A 20,945-nucleotide genomic window follows, 5' to 3' on the forward strand; every position below is an offset into this window, starting at 1 on the left:
GTATTTAAAATGTATTAATCATAATGTGAAAATAAATAACGTTGAATGGCTATTGGTGCAATTTACCCCTCATTATTTTTTGTTCTCGTCTAAACTCAACTCCATTCGTTTCAAAACTCCCGACATAAGATATTTAATTAACTGAGTCGGCAAGGGCACTATCGGAAAATCAATAAGGAAACCGTGTCCTCGCTGTGCTTAGGTGGCCGAGAAACTGTCATCACCATTTTTATAACAGAATTAATACTCAAAAACGGAAAGGAAAATCCTACTTCAGAAGTTCTTCTCCTTTCCTTGAGAAATTTTGAATATTTCTCCAGTTTCAATGGCTTCTCGCAGGCGTATGCTGTTAAAGGTCATAATTCTCGGCGATAGCGGGTACTCCTGCCAATTCTCTCATTTTTCATCTCACAGTTTTTCCTTTTTTCTAGATTATGCTTTTATTTCTTAACTTTCGTGACTCTTTTTTCAAAATTTGTGTGCTAATACGGTGTATTTTTTGTTTCCAAATCAATTGGCAGGGTAGGAAAGACCTCCTTGATGAATCAGTAATGTTCTTTGGGACCTAGATCTTGAGTTTTTTCTCTATTTTTTCACGGTTGGTTATTTAATGTTTTAATTTGTTCGTTTGGTTTTTTAATTATTGAAATCTGGATTCAGGTATGTTAATCGAAAGTTCAGTAATCAATACAAAGCTACGATAGGAGCCGATTTTTTGACAAAAGAAGTTCAGTTTGAGGATAGATTGTTCACATTGCAGGTCATTTCCAGCGTACAATATTTTATTTATTTAATATTTTTGTTCCCTTTTGTTCTTTTTGCCTTTTATATTCGGCATCTGGCACATTTGACAATTTATGCACTGTCACTAAAGTATAAAAGTAGAAATAAAAGAATTTGAAATTTGGAGGGTTTTAACATTTCATTGAACATCCATAGGAGTAAGGTTAATAATAAAAGAGGGAGGGTGATCCTCCCAAGTATTAACATCAGACTGAGAGCCAGAAGCTCGTTTGCACCAGCAACCTGACGGCTTTACATGCTTAACTATGAAAAAGCTCAAAGACGGTAAAAGTTGTAGAACAGCTACTACATAAGAGTTGCTATGAAATGCTTGGACCAAGTCAGATTCGAAAACAATATGAACCAACTGAGCGTACCTCGGAACCCCGAACTTTCGTTGAAAGAGCATCAAGAAGGCCGAGAATGGGGGAAGAGTAGGCAGCAATGAACCTACCGTTGCATTTGAGCCAATCAACGGGGGGAGCCATCCACAAGGATAGGGCTTGAACAACTTGCCATGAGGATAGGCCCCAAGAGTCGTGTGGAGGATCGATTCTGGGGAGTTGATTGACCCTTTCCAAAGCTTCTTGTTCCTAGCTTGCCAAAATATGCGAGAGAATGGACATAACTTGACAAATAACCTCTTTGGGCTTGGCAGAGGAAATACAGGCAAGCCAATAAGAGAAACAAGAGAAATTACATTTTATGCCCAAATTAGCCAATCGCAAAGTGGAAACCGCAAAATCACACTCCACTAGAATATGGGAAGGATCCTCAACTTGAGAATGACAAAATAAGCAAGGAGGGTCAAGGCTTGCACCCCTAAATATGAGAGAGGAGGCTGTAGGAAGAAAATTGGAAGAGGCACGCTAACAAAACTCTTCAAATTTGGACGGGACAACAGCAGAAACCACCAAGAAAATGGGTGACCGTAATAGGCTACAAAGGATCTCATCAAAAAATTATACCCGCTTTTGACGGTAAACATGCCCCTCCAATAAAAAAGCCAGCCATCCTCCTTAGGCCGACTTGTAATAGGAAGTTGACGAATCAAATCACGGTCTCTGCTAACAAGAGAAAGTAGCACTTCGTTCCACCCAGTACGAGAATCATTCATTAGGTCACTAGCCTTTGCGTTTTGGAGATTCAACAAAACATGGGTCTACAAAACATGGGTCTGAAGAAGGTTCACTTCCCCAAATACTAAAGCTATTCCCTAAGCCAACACGAGTCCTGCTGCACGCAAAAAAAAAGGTTGAGCAGCCATCAAACTGCTCAAAAATATAGCTCGGGTTGGGTCCAAGAGAGGTCGTAAGTAAAGGGTAGTATCGAACCTTAAGAACTCTGGCCTCAAGAGAGGATGAGTAAGACAGAATAGACAAGCCCTCCTTCGCTAGGAGGCTTAGGTTGAATTCATGGAGTTTGCGGAAACCCAAGCCTCCAAATCCCTTGGGAAGACACATTTTATCCCATGAAAAACCACCTAATCCTTGAGCCCCTATTAATTGAATAGCCCCACCAAAATGATTTGTTATTTTTTGCACTTTGTCACAGAGCGAGTCAGGGAGAAGAAAAACCTGCATAGTGTAGGTGAGAAGGCGTGATCTTCCGATTTAAGCAGAATGTGCTTCCCGGCTCTAGAGAGAAATTTGAAATTCCAGCTCCAAATACGACCCTCTTTCTGACATACTTAAAAATGTCATACTTTTACGCCCAATGATGGAAGGAATCCCTAGATAGTTACCTTGAGGACCTGACAAATAGAAGAACGAGCTCATATTGCTGGAGACAATTTCTTTAATCTCTAAACTCTCCTCAAAAGAAGCTCGGAAGAATAGGAGGCTGTCATCGGTAAAAAAAAAAAAAGATGTGTGATAGACGGAGCCTCCCTCGCTACTTTGCACCTGTGAAAGATTCCAGGTTTCTAATCATAGCTGACACGTCCTGAGCTGCAAGAATGAAGAGGTAATGGGATAGGAGATTCCATTGTCTTAGACCTCAGTGAGGGAGAATCAGATCACACCAAGTTGATCCTCATTGAGAAGAACTTTAAAACTCACAGAACTAATACAGTTCATGATAAGGTTGACCCAAGTTCTATCAAAACCCAGCTGTAACAAAACGCCCTCAAGGTAAGGCCACTCAAGACAGTCATAGGCTTTGGAAACATCAAGCTTAAGGGCAGCCACCCTTTGCCTTCCTTGTCATTTGCGCTTCAGATGGTGAAAAATCTCAAAAGCCAATAATATTGTCTATAATAGACTGAGCCTTAATGAAAGAACTTTGAGAGAGAGAGATGATGTTCAGAATACTCAACTTCAGTCTATTCGCCTTAGCTTTTGAAAAAAATCTTGTAAATTACATTGCAAAGGCGAAGCTGGAACCAGGGGCTAAGTAATCGAAGCTGGATCAGTCCCTGACGATCGGAAAATATTCTCGATAGTTAATCACTAAGTCTTCAGCCCCTGGTTCCAGTCTAGCCAATTTCCCTGCTCATCCTTCAACTTATTGACACGATTTCTTCTCCTGTTGGAGGCAAACTTGTGAAAAAAACGGGTGTTAGCATCCCCCTACACATTTGCTTAGCCCTTTGCTTCCGGTGGTCCTACACTCCTCATTTCGTGACCAGGCATTTTCAAATCTGAATAAATATTTGCAAGTCCTGGAACTCTAAGAAGAGACAGATGACATAATGTGTCATGGAACCAATTGATCTAAAAGCTCAGGCTAATAGTTAAGGTCTAATCATAGATCTTATATCAATCTCTTGACACACCCTCACACGCAAATGCCCCTGACTTTCAGCCTGTACAACACAGGCTCATCTCACCATGTGTTTTAATTCCACAAATTAATGGGGTTGTCAGGACTCGAACCCTCGACCGTTTGGTCCAAGAGGCTTTGTTACCATGTCATGGAACCAATTTCGATATTGCAAAGAAATGCATCCAGGAAGAGAGAAACCCATCTGCTACTGACCAATGTCCTGTCAAGATGCTCCTCAACCCATCCTTCATTGCCCCTGCTTCGGTGCCATCATGTAAACAGGAACCTTCCATACCCAGGTCCAAGAGGTGAGAGTCCTGGACAAGCTTTTGAAACCCATTGATTAAGTAAGGAGGATGCGGAACAGAGCCTTTTTTTTTTCTCAGAAGAATCCATAATATCATTGGAGGGTTTGAATTTGCTGATTAGTCAGGGTGTTAATGGAAATGGTTATATGTTTGTTGATAGAAGCATTTAATATGTATATATTCTGTATTCATGAATCTAAAACTATTGAAGTTATATTGATTATTTGCAAAAATTAGAATAGCAGTGATTATAAAAAGAAACAAAGAAAGCTGAGTATTACTTTGATGCCACTATGAATGAAGGGATGCCTTTATGTGACGTAGATTTCATGTCTCATACATGTTTTGTACTTAAAATTACATTCAAATTCAAACTTTAGAAAGGATGCCTTGAATTTATGCGTGTAGCAAGTAAAATATATTGTACGATGAGGGTAGTTGAAGAACATTAATGAAATAAGCTATACAAGCATCTGATGGCAATAAATGCAAGGTTTTCCTTTCTTAGGGGGCGTTTGGTTTGGGGTCTTTAGGAATGGGAATGGGAGGGTTTCATTCCCTTTGTTCTTGTTTGTTTACAAAAAAACCCATTCCCTTTACCCACTTTAGGTTAAGCCATTACCCCACTTTAGGTTAAGCCATTACCCCATGCCCTCTAGGGAATTGGATTCCCTTTACCCCATTCCCTTTCCTAAAAATATCCAAACACATAGGGGAATTAATGGTTATTCCCTTTCCTTTCCTTTAATTTCCCTTTCTTAATTTCCCTTTCTTGATTCATTTTCCCTTACCCCTTGTGAACCAAACGCCCCCTTACTTGACTGAATTTACTGGTTTTCTGTGATTGCTAAATCGAATTGTGATTTCCAGATTTATTCCAAACTGTTAATTATGTTGTTTTGAAAGTGATTGTAAAGTGTAGGCAGCTAAGAAGTTATGCTTGGACAATTTGACTATGAGAGAGAGAGAAACTAAGTTTTTCTAGGCACCGATAATCATGATTGCTTCACAATAATTAGATCAAACACATAAAGATACCTGGATTATTTTCTTGCTATCAATGTATTATGAATGTTATCTCTGTTCCAATGGATTGTAAATTTGCATTAACATGGAAGTTATCTTTGTAAATAATTTTCACAACTAAATGGAGTGCCCAATAACTGAAACCTAAATATTTTCTTCTGAGTGCGTTATTATCTTTTACAGATATGGGATACTGCTGGGCAAGAAAGATTTCAAAGCCTTGGAGTGGCTTTCTACCGTGGTGCAGATTGCTGTGTTCTTGTGTATGATGTCAATGTCATTAAGTCCTTCGATAACCTTAATAATTGGAGAGAAGAATTTCTAATTCAGGTTTTTATTGGTCCATTGACTAGAAATCTTATTTTAATATTTATAGATGACTGAAAGTTGCACTTTCTGATATGCAGGCTAGTCCACCTGATCCTGAAAACTTCCCATTTGTCGTATTGGGAAACAAGATAGATGTGGATGGTGGTAATAGCCGGGTGGTAAGCTATTTTTCTTTCATGAGATGTTATCCATGTCCTCCTTTCTTGTAATATAAAAATTTGTTGAAATGTGAAGTAAGAGAAAGTGAAGGGAAAAAAACTTCTTTCTTGTGTATGTACCTTAAATAAAAAGTAATCTGGGGTATACATATGATATTTCATTATGTGAATACTGTTTCTGCCATTGATTTTAGGTTTCAGAGAAGAAAGCAAAGGCATGGTGTGCTTCTAAGGGAAACATACCTTATTTTGAGACTTCTGCAAAAGAAGGATTCAATGTGGAGGATGCTTTCCAGTGTATAGCTAAAAATGCACTAAAAAATGAACCTGAAGAAGAAATGTAAGTCTTAAGAAATTAACTTCAATAACTAATTAAAGAATGGTTTTGGTAGGTTTTTTTTTTTTCCTTTTCCAACTCAAGAAAGGCATGTCATGAAGCTCGTATATAGATATCTAAGTAGCACTGGGTTTGTGTTCTGTCAATTTTCTTATAGGTCTGGTGACATATCTGTGGTTCTTAAATTAGTTTGTCCCAGTCATGTTGCATCCTTGTTACGTTCATTAACTTAGTCAAGGTATATGTGATTGAGAAGTACTAATTGATTGTTTTAAACTTGTGGGCATTGGTGATGGAAGGTACCTTCCTGACACGATTGATGTTGCGGGCGGGGGACGGCAGCAAAGATCGACGGGATGTGAATGTTAGAATGAATTTCCTTTCACGATCCCTTCTTTCAAATGGAAATCCAACTTCATTCATTTGTTTCCATTGTGTAGCGTAACAAATTCAAAGAGGGATTTGAAATTCGTTATGTACCATATGTTACTGTGGAAGCGCAGTTCTATTTCCATCACATTGTTTACTTTCGAAAATCTTATATATGTATTCGTTCACTCTTGAATTTGTGATTTATTTGGATATATTGGTTTACTCGGACTTTAATGTGATCATCTACGGTACAAAACTTTGAAAATACAATGTTAATAGCGGTTTAAATTTTGCTATTAGTGGGAAATTTAGTTTTACTCTTATAATTATAAACTGGATTTGGATCCTCTGCATTTTTCTCTTTATGTTAGTTACTCAGATTTGATTCTAATGTGGACACCATCATCGAAACGGCTGTTGTATTCTTAGCAGAACTCTTCACAATGTGCCATAAGTTTAGCTGGTCGCCTTATGTAATTAGGTTTAGTTTACTGTGATTTGTATATTTGTATGTTGGAAGCTGAAATTTGGTTCTGATGCTAAAGTATTAATAAAATCTGAAAGTGCTTCATGTTCCTTTTTCAGAATGGAACAGCTAAGAAGCCATGAGCTTGTGTCTCGTGTAAGAGAACTTTTTGGTATTCATGTGCACATAATACATATTATTAAGGGTGTCAAAACAGTAGTGTCATAATCACTTGTTATCCGAATATATTATTCAATGTTCAAAAAAGTCTTAACGGCTTAAATTTGAATACGATAATTAGAGTACCTCGAAGTTATTTAAAATTATACTATTTACTTCCAAAACATGTATGGTTGAGCAAACAGAAATTTGTAAAAATTAATACTTATGTCACTTTAAATAAGTTTTAGAGGATTTAATATGTTATTTAAGTAAATTCAGGAAGTTAGAGCATCTCCAATAGGGTGACATGGTTCTCTAAATTGTCAAATGTAGCTAACCATTTAGAGAGTGACCACTCCAACAAGGTGACATGACTCTCTAAAATAAATAGCTAGCCATTTTCACTAGCTAAATTTGGCTAGTCTCTTTGGTTAGCTATTTTTATTTTTTATTCATTTTTCTCTTTCCTCTTTGTATCTTTTTTCCACTTTTTATTTATTTTTCTTTAAATTTAATCACTTTTAATGATAAAATAATTAAATAGAGAGTCAAATAGCTAGCATGGTTGGAGCAAGACATAAATTTGGCTAGCTAAATTTGACTAAACTAATATTTTATATTATTTTAGAGAGCCAAATAGCTAGTTAGTGTTGGAGATGCTCTTACGTATATGAAGCTAATAGATAATTCTAAACAAAGTAGATGGACTAATAAATGGTTTTCAAAATTCAGAGCATCTTCAATAGTCTTTTAGTTTGGCTCTTAAGTAAAAATTTGAGGAAAGAGAGTTAAAAATTAACTCCAAGAGTCTTCTAGTGGTTCATCAAATCACTAAGATGTTTGATAAAACTGAAAATTAAGTGCTGAAAAATAAGTACTGAATTTTAAGTGCTGAATATTATAAGTGCTGAAAGTATTAAATGATGCAATAATTGATAATATTTAACTTAAAATGTTAAGTTAAATATTTTGACTTATCAAAATAAGTGATTTTTAAACCGTTATCAAACACACATAAATTAAATAAGTACTTAACATTTAATTTAAGTGATTAAGTGGTATATCAAACAAGGACTAAAAGTCTATTGGAGATGTTTTTAGAGTAAGAGATTTTTATGGTTAATTTGAAGGGAGTGATTATTATATAATATATGATATAATTGACAAAAAAATTATAATCTTATCAAAGTTACTGATACTAAAATTATCAATATCAATAATGTCTTCATTGGTAATAATGACTTAATGCATCTAAAATTTTTAAACTTCGTCTAAAAAATTGATTGATCTCCTTGATTTATAAATCTTGTTAGTTTTATAAACTTACGGGGCGTTTGTTAGGAGAGATATATGAGATGTGACAGAGATAAAAAACACGAGATAAGTTATTCCGTGTTTGCTTGGAAGATAGAAAAATGAGATAGATGAGGGATACACCTCTTATCCCTCAAATCCTATACCCAAGAGGGGGTGGTATAAGGAGGTGGGATAAGCTCCTACGGTTTTAATAGGATGGAAAAGTCCGTCTTATCCATCAAATTAATGTTATATAGTTTAGTTTAAATAAGGTTAAAATAGTAAAATGTATTATTTTATCCTTATCTCTATTCCACGTACCAAACATTGAATAATAATTCTCGACCATCATATTTTTATCCTTATCCCAATCATTTATCCTTATCCATATCCTAACTTTTATCCTTATTCATATCCCAATAGAATACCAAACGCCCCATTACAAACTTACTTAAGTGATCTATTTATTGATCATATGAATTTATTTAAAGTGATCGGTTATTTGGTGATATTTTTATCCACGATCTGTCCCAATTAGTGAAATTTCATTTAATTTGGATGAAAACTTGACAAAACAATTATCTCTCTTACACATGATGATAGCTTGACACATGAACTTGATAGATTCTAATTTAAGAATTTGTTTTATATTGTCTTAATTTAATTAATTATTTCCACAGAAGAAACTTTATGTGCGGAAAAAGTTTTATCAAGTCTTCTGAATAAAATTTCACTGTCTTCTGAATAAAATTTCACTAATTGAAATACATAGGTAAACAATAAATTTTGGATAATCAAAGGCTAGATAGTAGTTTAAACCTTAAATTTGTTTAAGTTTTGCTAAAATAACATAAAATTCCAAGATTAATCATATAATTCTAATAAATTTACAAACTAAAAACACTTTGTAAATTCAAAGGTAATAATTCTTGACCTTGTATACTAGTAATAAAAAAGAAAGTTAGGAACACTGACAATATTTAGCAAAATTGTTAATTTTTCCCATTTGATTAAGTATTTCCTATCGAGAAAGAACTCTTTTCCCTCCCAAATCATTTATTCCTTTGTCTTTTTATATTTTTTAGATAAGTCCAGATTCAAAGTCGGCAACAAAATCATAACACCTAGCACCATCACTTATCATTTTACAAACCAAAGCGAGCCGATAGCAAGAAGCTAAGGATCATCGTATTGCTCGACATTGGGGGATTAGGGCTTGCAATTTCAGTTTTTCGAATTACAACAATTTTCATTAATGGAAGCAGCAAAGGAACACCAGTCCACCGGATTACTCGACAAAATCCTCCCTCCGCGCCTGGAAGACGCCGGGCTCGAGGATTGTGCTTTGCCTCCTGACTCCATTAAAGAAGCTTTCCTCAAAGCCGCCACTGCTGTCAAGTCACGTGCCACCTCGATCTTCACTGACGATGATGATGCCGATTGCGTCCAGGACCCTTGGCCAGAAGCTAAAGACTTTTCTGATCACGTAGTCGTCGGGTCCCCGGGTTTGGCGGCATCTGACACTTTGAAAGGAATAGACGTGGAGGACCCGCCGGGACTTTGTGTGATCGAGAAGGGACGTGATGTGGTGGAAAAGGGCAGAGATGAGGTGGTGGTGGGTGGCGGTGATATTCTGGACAAAGAGAAAGAGAAGGCATGCGTTGATGATGCTTTGAAGGGCTTGAAGATTGGAGACAACGACGGAGGAAGCTCCGGCTCTGATGATCAAGAAGATAACGAAGGTGAGAAGCCAATTCTGACTGAAGGTTTTGTGTGAAACAAAATTTAAAGAGAAAAAAGAAGATTTTTCGTGTTGGAAGTCTGGCTTCGGTTTAGAAAAATTATGTAATTATCTAGTAACTGTTGCGTTTTATTTAAAATGATGTTTGTATATAAGGAATTACTGGAGAACTTCATGTTGTAACGGTTTTATCTTACTCAATATCAAATGAAAGTTCTTGTTTTCGAACTTTTTGTGCATTTGAATATGATTTGTCTTAAGATGTTCTGTTTTATTCTAGTTTAGTGGCTCACCCTTTGAGACTAGATAATGTTTCCCAGCTAACATTCTTCAATTATGGGATCAGCTTCAATACTCAATATATGAGATCTTATTTAGAGTTCTGTTCCTTGGGTATTGCATTTTTACAATGCTTAAGTTTGTTCTTCTTCATTATATCATGTGCTTCATGCTGAAGCTCTACTTTGTTTTCTGTAATTGTTTGATCTTAACTAAGGTGTGAGCGAATTGTGCTTAGCAGCTCTATGGTTTTAGTTTTACAACAGTATTAGATTTTGTAATATGGTTGTGGAATTGGCTAGTTAGTGACAAATCCATTAGTCTGGATAACCTGGACCTCTATTCCACACCGATATAAATTGTAGTTGTTAATTGTTGTTTGAAGCCCTGAGTTGAAACTTCTTGGCCGACTATAGGTGTTTCTGTGGAGTTGACAGGCCTTTACTTTAGTACCTGTAGACGTGAAGGTTTCAAGTGGTAGATAGACTATTTTTTAAGGTAAGAACGAGTCGTGTGCTTTTTGCAAGAACAACCTCATTCAGAAGATGAATACCTTGATTGAGAATAAAAAAGGGGTTGACAGTAACAATATTTGTTGCATTGGGATTCAGTGTGAAATTTAGATTAATCTAGGAACATCTCAGTTCTTGGCTTGAAACTAGCTGTTCTGGTTAAGCAAAAACATGGAGTATATTTACACAGAAGCAAGAATAATATTTCTTCAGAGTAAGATTAGTTTTTGCATCTCTCTCATATTGCCTCTTTGAAGTTGTGGGAACTGGAGGACCTTGAAATTTGAGTAAAATGGGCATGGATGTGCTGATGAAACTTCCTGAGAACAGATTGTTGGCAGGAATACATGAAGATAGAGGTTAAGGTTCTGGGATAGTAACTGTGGAACTATTTTCTTTAGTTTATTAATGTACTACCAGTAGCTTCAGGCCTAGTTAACTGGAATTTAACTTATTCCTAAACAGAAAAGAATTTCATTTATTGCTTGAATTACAATATAAAAAAAAAAAGGGCGGCTCGCACTACACGTCCCCGCTGAGCGAGGGTCAGCGGAGGGGTCCCACCACAAGGGTGTACTGGGGGCAAGCCTTCCCCTGCCAATTTATTTGGCAAGAGGCCGCTCCTAAGACTCGAACCCGTGACCTCTTGGTCACACGACAACAACGTTTACCGTTGCGCCAAGGCTCGCCCTCATTGCTTGAATTACAATATGGATAAAAAAATCGAAGTCTTTCACAGCTCAAAAACAGAATTGTGACTGGAAATTTGAGAGAAAAAAGTTGAAGTTCATGGATATGCTGTTGTTGCAGGTACTAAGGAGAGATGAGGCTGTTTTTGGTGAGTAAGAATATCAGTTTGTTATACCAGATACAAAATAGCATTTTTGCTTTAGTACCATTCAAAATGTTTGGTTGCTTATCCACTGAATTCTTTCATGACAAAAGTTCGTTTTGAAGGAAAAGATTATCAATTTAATTTTGGTAATGAGCTTTTGTATTCAGGTCTATAGTAAAAGCACGGTTCCTTGTGTAGCATAGCATGTACTCTGGTTAGCCATGGTGATTCATTGAGCTTTGATTTGCTGACAGATTATGGAAATAATGCGTGGATGATGAAGAGATGCAATTTATTCCTTAACCATGATATGCTTGATTTCTGAATTTTGATCAGAATTCTTATGTTCTGGATTGGGAAGAAAGAGTAGCAGAACTGATTTATTTACAAGTCAAGATGTCTCTCATCTAGGAAGTTTGATATAAATAATACTGCTGATTAGAAGATATCACATAATTCAATTTCAATGAGCCTGTTACTAATGCTGAGATGTATTATGTGATTGGTTCATCTAATGGGAAAGAAGATTACTTTGGATAGGTAATTTATCAGTTCCACCTTTTTAGTCCTCCTATTTTAAAAAACACATTATAAAATCTCTATCTATTGTCACTGTTAATCCCTTGGTAATTTTGTCTAATTTTTTTTACATTTTTAACCAAAACATATCTTAGCTAGAAGGACTGAAAGGTTAATGCTAACAAAGGATAGAGACTTTGTAATGTATTTTTTAAAATAAGAGACTAAACAACGTGTTAGATAAGAAAGAGAGAACTAATAAATTATTTAAAGAGAGAACTAATAAATTATTTACCCTCACTCTTTAATGAATAGCAAATGGGAACATTGATTGAGAAACGTTGATGCATAGATTTTGTTGTCAATATTTGATTTGGTGAGGATATAACCTTGCTAGAGACTTCTGATCACTGGCTAGAATTTGCCCATAAATCTTATTTGGCATTTTGTGTATTGGATCTCTGATGGGGGCCATTTTCTCATTGATCCATCACAATTTGATTTGGCGAGGATATAACCTTGCTAGAGACTTCTGGTCACTGGCTAGAATTTGCCCATAAATCTTATTTGGCATTTTGTGTATTGGATCTCTGATGAGGGCCATTTTCTCATTGTTCCATCACATCAGGAATTGCGTATGATATGATATTTTTCTATCTGCTTTTTTCCCTGGTGGTCTTGAAAGTTATTTTCACCAATTACTAAGGAAAAAGAACAGTGGAAGTGGTGAAATAATGTTCTGAGGCTTCAAGGGAAATATTTCTTTGCAATATCCCCTTCAGTGTCACTTTAATTTATGATATACTCTTGGTGCCTCGGAGTCGTACAGAGAACAAACAGAAAGGAAAGAGAGATAGAGAACTGGTAGAATTTGATATTTGAATTCATGGAAGTGTCAGTTCTTCTGATTATTGAAGTGTGAAAACATCAGTATCATCTATGAACTCCAAAAATGTGCAAGAGCCTGTGTGACTTGGGGTTTTGGGTGCAAGAGTATCATCTGGCACTTCGATATAGAGAGGGTTTCTAAAGGAGAATATGATTGCTGGAATTAAATCAAAGAAGTGGGGTTTGATATTGCTGGGAGCAATATTTACTAGTTTTCTTGTTGTTGCTCCAATACCAGGTTTAACTGAGCAAAGATACAAACAAGAAGCTTATAATAGGCCTGTAGAAACTGAGTTCCACCATGTAGCACGGGCATTGAATTTCTTGTACCACAAAGGTCAAGTGGGTTATAAACATGTTTGGCCGGTAAATGCAGTATTTCATTACCTTATGTTTTTCATTCCTTCATGATGTTATCTATAATGATATATTTTTTCCATACTTATTTTGTGTGTCTTGCAGGAGATGAGATTAGGCTGGAAAATTGTGATTGGCAGCATAATTGGATTCATTGGTGCAGCATGTGGGAGTGTAGGAGGTGTTGGTGGGGGTGGCATTTTTGTTCCTATGCTAACCCTGATTATTGGTTTTGATGCTAAATCATCAACTGCTTTATCAAAATGTAAGAATTTTACCCCTTGTGATGCATATGGAAGCATTTCCCATTTAATTGAAGCAGCTATAGAGTACTAATGGACCATAAATTACCTTTATGGTTAAAATACTTCAAGAATATCTTAGTTTAAGTCTCCAATCCCTGTTGCATTTGCATTTTATATTTAAGCTATTGTTTGCTTTGATAGGTATGATTACAGGTGCCGCGGCTGCAACAGTTTACTACAATTTAAAGCTGAGACATCCTACACTTGAACTACCTATTGTCGACTATGATCTGGCGCTTCTATTTCAACCAATGTTGGTCCTCGGAATTAGCTTGGGAGTTGCTCTTAATGTGATTTTTGCAGACTGGATGATCACTATTTTGCTAATAGTTCTTTTCATAGGTATTGATATTATCAGAACTTCCCCTGCCACTGTGACAAATTTAGAGAGAGAGAATCTGGATACAATTCTTAGAGAGAAGAAATCTGTCATCTCATTGAAAGGTTTAACCTATTTATACAAAATGACTGCTAGCAGATTTGATCTGGATTGTTACTTTCTAGGAGCTAATTAAGGAGAGCCCAACTACCACCTAATTACAGAGATAATTAATTTACAGCAGTAATTACAGTTGTCTATCATTAATATTCAACTGTTCAACTGTACACACTAATATCCCCCCTCAAATTGATGCTGGCCGGTCCAAAAGCATCAATTTGTGAAGAAGAAACTGATGTCGTCCACTAGAAAGAGCCTTAGTAAATATATCTGCAGTTTGGTGCTCAGTAGAGATGTGCGGAAGAGAAATAACATGTGCATCGTATGCCTCACGAATAGAATGACAATCGACTTCAATATGCTTTGTGCGCTCATGAAAAACTGGGTTAGCTGTGATGTGAATAGCACTTGTGTTATCGGCATGGAGAGGTGTAGAATCAGTTTGACAGAAGCCAATCTCAGCCAATAGTCCGCGAAGCCAAAGAATTTCCGAACAAGCAGATGACATAGCTCTATAATCAGACTCAGTGGAGGACTTAGATACACGATCTTGCTTTTTGCTCTTCCAAGAAATTAATGAAGGACCAAGAAACATGCACCAACCAGTAATGGATCGACGAGTATCAGGACACCCGGCCCAATCGGCATCACTATAAGTAACCAGACGAATTGGAGAGTTGGTTGGAAAGAACAATCCTCGTGCAGAACTGCCAAGCAAATAACGAATGATTCGACGGACAACAGCCAAATGAAGATGTCTAGGAGCTTGCATGAATTGGCTAACCTGTTGAACAACAAATGAAATATCTGGACGAGTAATAGTTAGATAGTTAAGGCTTCCTACAAGTCGTCGATACAAAGAAGGATCGGAAAGAAAATCACCCTCATCACGACCATATTTAACATTCACTTCCATAGGTGTATTAGAAGAACGACCATCCTGAAGACCAACTAAAGAAATAAGCTCTTGAGTATACTTATGTTGATGTAAAAAAATACCAGCAGAGGTAGAACACACTTCAAGTCCTAAAAAATAGTGTAAAGGGCCCAAGTCTTTCATATGAAATGCACCATGAAGCCGTTCTTGAAGTTGAGAAATCAATTTGGAATCGCTCCCAGTAATAACAATGTCATCAACATAAACAAGAAGCAAGACGATTCCCCGAGAAGTTTGGCACAGAAACAAGGAGGAATCATATTGACTTTGAACGAAAGAGAAACTAAGAAGAGCATCACGAAATTTAGTGAACCAAGCTCGAGGGGCCTGTTTCAAACCATAGAGAGACTTTTTCAACTTACAAACATCAGAAGAGGGAGTAGAAAATAACCCAGGTGGTGGAGTCATGTAGACATCTTCTTGAAGATCTCCATGTAAAAAGGCATTTTTAACATCCATTTGTCGTAAAGGCCATCCTTTTGAAGCAGCAAGAGCAAGAACAAGTCGGACAGTTGTCATCTTTGCGACCGGAGCAAACGTCTCTTCATAATCTACTCCATACTTTTGCTTATTACCGAGAGCAACCAATCGTGCTTTATATCTGTCAAGTGAGCCATCAGAGCGGAGCTTAACAGAAAACACCCATCTAGAACCAATGGGCTTAATACCAGTAGGACAAGGAACTAGATCCCATGTATGATTCTCTTGAAGAGCCAGAAGTTTTTCTTGCATTGCTTTAGCCCAACATGGTTGTGTAGCTGCCTGAGAATAAGAAGTTGGAACTGTAGTATGAGATAAAGTGGCAGAGTAACCATACCTAGCAGGAGGATGACGGACACGAGTGCTTCGTCGAGGAACCATTGGGGTTGAAGGTGGATCAGGGTCGGGAAGGACATGTGAGGATGGAGGGGACTGTCTTCGCTGATAGACCATACCTGGTTTAAAACGCTCAATGGAACTAGAGATGTCATCAAAGTGAGGAAGAATAACAGAGGGTGAAGGAGAAACATGTTGTTGAAAATAGTACGCATGTTCGAAGAAAATTACATTTCTAGAAACACGCATGCGATTGGCAGCAACATCATAACATAGAAACCCCTTATGAGCAGTACTATAACCCATAAAAGCACACTGAACCGATTGAGCGGTAAGCTTGTGGCGCTCATGAGAAGGCAAGTGAACGAAACACACACAACCAAATGTACGGAGTGTATGATAATTAGGGTGCATACCAAGTAAACGATAATAAGGAGAATCAAAATTCAACTGTGGAGAAGGAAGGCGATTAATTAAATAAACTGCAGTAGACAAAGCTTCCACCCAAAATTTAGATGGAACTGAAGACTGCAAAAGCAATGTGCGAACCATATCTAACAAGTGATGATTTTTTCGCTCGGCCACTCCATTTTGTTGAGGAGTGTAAGGACATGCCCGTTGAGATACAATACCTTTTTGTTGCAAAAAACCTTGAAACTCATGTGACATATATTCCCCACCATTGTCAGAGCGTAAAACTTTGATACATGTTGAAAATTGTGTCTCAACAAAGGCCACAAAAGCACGAAAGGAAGTTAGAACCTCAGCTTTGGAATGTAAAAAGTATATCCAAGTAAAGCGGCTATAATCATCGATGAATGTTACGAAATATTTATACTGCCCATGTGAAAGTACAGGAGTAATATCCCAAACATCACTATGTATAATTGCAAAACAAGTTGTAGCACGACTACCACAAACAGGAAAAGGCAATGTCTTACTTTTCCCCAATTTACAAGTAGAACAATCAAAAGACAATATATGGCTAGAAGATTGAGCTGTATTTCCAAGAAACCCCCGTTGCATCAAATTATTCAATATCACATTATTCGGGTGGCCTAACCATTTATGCCAAAATTCAGCCTTACTTTCAACAACATGAGAAACTAAAGATAAAGTGCTAGGAATAGAAAATTGCAATGGAAATAATCTGCCCACTTTAGGTCCCCTCGCGATCACCTTCCCCGACACCTGATCCTGCATAAGACAACCATCACGAGAGAAATGTACGTTACAATTATTATCCACCATTTGACCAACTGAAATTAAATTGGTAGATAATTCAGGAGAAACAAACGCATTGCGAAAAGAAGGTCCAATATCACCAACAGCGGTAATGGGAAGATCATTGCCATTAGCAACCTGTATATTTTGTGTCCCAGTATATTTCCGAAGATTTTGTAAAAAAATGGGAAGAGCCAGTCATGTGATTAGATGCGCCAGAATCAACAAGCCAACAAGAAAGAACATTTTTACCTTGCCCTTGAAGATTTAGAGCAGAAAATGCTGATAAAATCATTTGTTGGACCATCTCTGGAGTGACAGTAGATTGGCTAGCAGTGGGATATGGTGTAGATGGGGGTATAGCTCCACGATCACCCGGAACAACAACTTGTAACCCTCTAATTCGACGTTTTTCTGGACGAGTGGAATCCTTTATAATATGCCCAGTCTGTTTACAATAATTGCAAAATTTCTTACTGCAATTACGAGCAATATGCCCATACTCCTTGCAACTGTAGCACTCCAGCTGTCCTTTTCCTCGATTCTTTCCTTGAGCAGCATAAGCAACATTGATAATTTCAGATGGGTCCTTGGATGCACCAATAATAGCTTGTGTAGCCAATCTCTGTTCCTCACGTAATAATTCGCCAACACACAGATCTAATGAGGGAACTGGGTTTCTATTTAGCAATCCAGCCCGAGCAACTTTAAATTCAGGTCTCAATTTCATCAAGAACTGATCACGCCGACTATCTTCATGAATGGATTGAAGACTAGCTAGAACCTCGCTAGGAACCTTTGCATAAATAATTCCAGAATATTCGCTCCAAAGGTTAAGAAATCCAGAATAATACTGTTCAATAGAAAGATTACCTTGACTGAAATTGTTAATCTCAAGTTCCAATTGAAAACGACGAGCTGTGTTATCTTGATGATATATACGCTTTAGATAATCCCACATATCCTTGGCAGTAGAAAAGGAACGCAAACTATTCACCATATGAACCTCAATGGAGCCTATGATCCAGGATATAATTCTGGCATCCTTTATCTCCCATTCATTGCGTGCTTTATCTTCCTCAGGGAAAGGAGAAGACCCGTCAATATGACCCCAAAGCTCTTTCCCCTTCAAAAACATCTGGAGCTGAAACTCCCATGCTGAATAATTCTTGCCTGAAAATCTGATGGCCATGGTCTGATTGGTCTCTGAAGACGACATAATTCAACGCCAAATAGAAAACAAGAAGATGGCCAACCAAAACAAATAACCCAAAAAATCGCAAAGAACCAGAATTCCGAATAACCCAAGAAAGAAAAACACAGCAAAGAAACCAAAAATTCAAAATAGCCTAAATGGCTTTGATACCATGACAAATTTAGAGAGAGAGAATCTGGATACAATTCTTAGAGAGAAGAAATCTGTCATCTCATTGAAAGGTTTAACCTATTTATACAAAATGACTGCTAGCAGATTTGATCTGGATTGTTACTTTCTAGGAGCTGATAATTAATTTACAGCAGTAATTACAGTTGTCTATCATTAATATACCGTTGTATCATTAATATTCAACTGTACACACTAATACACTGTTGGCCAATTTTATTGACTTCTCCTGGGGTTTACTGCAGTAACATCATCCAAGGCATTCTTCAAGGGCGTTGAAACATGGAAAAAAGAAACCAAATCAAAGAAGGTCCTTTGAATTTTTTATGTTACATGTGTTTTAACTTGTTTCACTTGTTATTTTTTATTTTGCAGGAGCTTGCAAGAAACTTGGAACTTGATGGTGAGTTATCCATGAAATTCAGTTGTTGGTGGTATGTCAAAAACTAATCATTTTCTCTTTGCCAAGCTAATTTGCTTATTATCAGAAGATAGGATAGAAGACAAGATTGAAGAAGTGGATGAGAAAGCTCCACCAGGAGGTGCCTCTGCTGCTGCTCAAGCAGAAGCCATTGAGTCCAAAAAAGAGGAGGTAAGACTATTTATACAGTCTGCATACCATTTGTCAGGAATTCAGTCGGACTTCTGTAACTCTTTCAGGTTTCTATTATTCAAAATGTTTGCTGGAAGGAACTTGGAATTCTTTTTGCTGTGTGGTTGGTAATTCTTGCATTGCAGATTGGCAAGGTTCTTTCTATTTGTTGTTTTCGTATTTACCCTTTGATTATGGCACTTTTGACGAGCTAACTGATGGGGTAACCTGTAACTCTGGCTCAGAATTACTTGGCAACTTGTTCAGTAACATATTGGGTTCTAAACATATTACAGGTAATAGAAGTTGGCAAGTTAATTTACTAACAAATCCATTGAAACATAATATTTTCATTCTGACAGAAGTGTAGTTGAGCATTGGCATTTCCTTTCAGATACCTGTAGCCGGTGGTGTAAGTGCATACGAGGCAGTAAGCCTGTACAAAGGGCGCAGAAAGATTACATCAAAAGGAGAAGCAAGCAGAAACTGGCGAGCCCACCAACTTGTTTTATATTGTGTAGCTGGTTTATTTGCTGGGATGTTGGGTGGGATGCTTGGCCTCGGTGGTGGTTTCATTTTAGGTCCTCTTTTTCTCGAGATGGAAATCCCTCCTCAGGTATCAGATTCTTACCTCTTAACTCAAATGTTAAACTCGAACTTGAGGATTAATATATTGAGACCTTCCATGTAGGTTTCCAGTGCCACAACTACATTTATCATGACTTTCTCTGCTTCCATATCCGTCATAGAATATTATCTTCTAAAGCGCTTCCCAGTTCCTTATGGTAATTTATTTATTTCTGTATGTATGTTTTATGATTATCAACATGAAATTATTGAGTTTTATGCACAAATTTTTCGGTTTCTTGTTCGAAACAGCTCTCTACTTTTTCAGTGTGGCTATTCTCGCTGCTTTAGTTGGGCAACATGTGGTAAGAAGGTTAATTAAGCTACTTGGGAGAGCATCCTTAATAATCTTTGTTCTGGCCTTCACAATCTTTGTGAGTGCACTATTCTTAGGTATGTCTCACTCACTTTAAATATACATGCCTGCAATTCTGCCATATGTGGGATAGTCCGTAAAAATCTCATATGTTGGGTTTGGTTCATCTTCAAACAGGCGGGGTTGGCATAGCTAACGTGATAAAAAATATCGAGAAGAAGGAATATATGGGATTTGAAAACATTTGTTCATATGAATCTTAGCACCTATCTCTATTCTCTTTTCTGAATTTCCTGATATTGCTAAGTTATTTGTGCCGGCTGCTGAACTTCCTGTAAGTTCTGTGATTATAATCAAGTCTTTTTGCAACTTATAAGCTCAAATACGAGTTGATAGGATTAAGTTGCAAACTGATCCAGTTAATATTATTGCTTATTTAATGCTATTTGAGCTTCAGTTTATGACTTTTTGGAGCTTTAGTTTTTGAATTTTAATGATTTATACACTTCTTTCACATGAGTTTAACGATTTCTACATATCAAAACCACAGTATACGGTGTTAATGCTACAAGTCGTTTTAATGATTTCGACTTTCCACAACACCAAGGTTCAAACTACCTGTGAATTACATAAATTTCAAATGAATATAATTAATGGGTTGTTTACGAGTGAAGCTCATCGGCAGAATTAACGAGCTGCTCGTGAGTATGTTAAGTTCGAACTCGACAATTTTCTAACAGCCGAGTATGAACGGGCCAAAGCTCGGCTCGACTATAGGCCTACTTATTAGGGGGATGCAACGAATTCCTAGCCAATCCCTTAGATCCGTCCTTGTTGAAACTGGAACTCGGAAAACAGGAACAGACTGAACAAAAATAAATGGGCAGAGTCGCGAACAATGTCGCTTTCTTTAAGACGTTCGCGGAACTGCCGGAAAATTGCAAACAGTATGAACTTCGGTCGCCTCCAGGATAAAACAGCCCTCTGTAAATACGATTTTGTATTGCACCGTACAAAATCGTTTCTTTCTACACTCTCAATTGCTCAGTATCAAAAAACACATAATAAATAGTTTCGTAAATACAGACTGAATGAATCAAAATTAATTGTGTGTTGAATGTCAGTCTCACACCACCTATTTATACAGAAAAATAGAGCTGTTGAAGCTTT

At 37.1% G+C, this 20,945-nt stretch overlaps 3 protein-coding genes across 4 annotated transcripts; all 3 read left to right on the plus strand.

The window, feature by feature from the left end:
- Window positions 1–220: 220 nt before the first annotated feature.
- LOC136222490 (ras-related protein Rab7) lies at window positions 221–6,308 on the plus strand. The gene is made up of 7 exons (XM_066010268.1): window positions 221–378; window positions 522–548; window positions 661–760; window positions 5,067–5,213; window positions 5,291–5,371; window positions 5,566–5,711; window positions 6,008–6,308. The coding sequence occupies exons 1-7, from the start codon at window positions 326–328 to the stop codon at window positions 6,075–6,077; spliced, it is 624 nt and encodes a 207-aa protein (XP_065866340.1). The 5' UTR covers window positions 221–325; the 3' UTR covers window positions 6,078–6,308.
- Window positions 6,309–9,033: 2,725 nt separating this feature from the next.
- On the plus strand, window positions 9,034–9,973 carry LOC136223067 (uncharacterized). Its single transcript, XM_066010857.1, has one exon. The coding sequence runs from the start codon at window positions 9,260–9,262 to the stop codon at window positions 9,779–9,781; it is 522 nt and encodes a 173-aa protein (XP_065866929.1). The 5' UTR covers window positions 9,034–9,259; the 3' UTR covers window positions 9,782–9,973.
- A 2,496-nt stretch (window positions 9,974–12,469) lies between these two features.
- Window positions 12,470–20,294, plus strand: LOC136223066 (sulfite exporter TauE/SafE family protein 3-like). 2 transcript variants are annotated; one of them, XM_066010855.1, is made up of 12 exons: window positions 12,470–13,144; window positions 13,241–13,400; window positions 13,582–13,782; window positions 18,486–18,550; window positions 18,616–18,643; window positions 18,729–18,832; window positions 18,901–18,987; window positions 19,078–19,128; window positions 19,227–19,448; window positions 19,524–19,617; window positions 19,712–19,852; window positions 19,953–20,294. In XM_066010855.1, the coding sequence occupies exons 1-12, from the start codon at window positions 12,929–12,931 to the stop codon at window positions 20,036–20,038; spliced, it is 1,455 nt and encodes a 484-aa protein (XP_065866927.1). In that variant the 5' UTR covers window positions 12,470–12,928; the 3' UTR covers window positions 20,039–20,294. The 2 variants fall into 2 exon arrangements, with proteins under 2 accessions (XP_065866927.1, XP_065866928.1); XM_066010856.1 differs by having other exon boundaries at window positions 12,472–13,144; window positions 18,732–18,832.
- Window positions 20,295–20,945: the final 651 nt, after the last annotated feature.

This window comes from Euphorbia lathyris, chromosome 3 (assembly GCF_963576675.1).
Source record: "Euphorbia lathyris chromosome 3, ddEupLath1.1, whole genome shotgun sequence".
In the NCBI taxonomy this organism is placed as follows: Eukaryota; Viridiplantae; Streptophyta; class Magnoliopsida; order Malpighiales; family Euphorbiaceae; genus Euphorbia; species Euphorbia lathyris.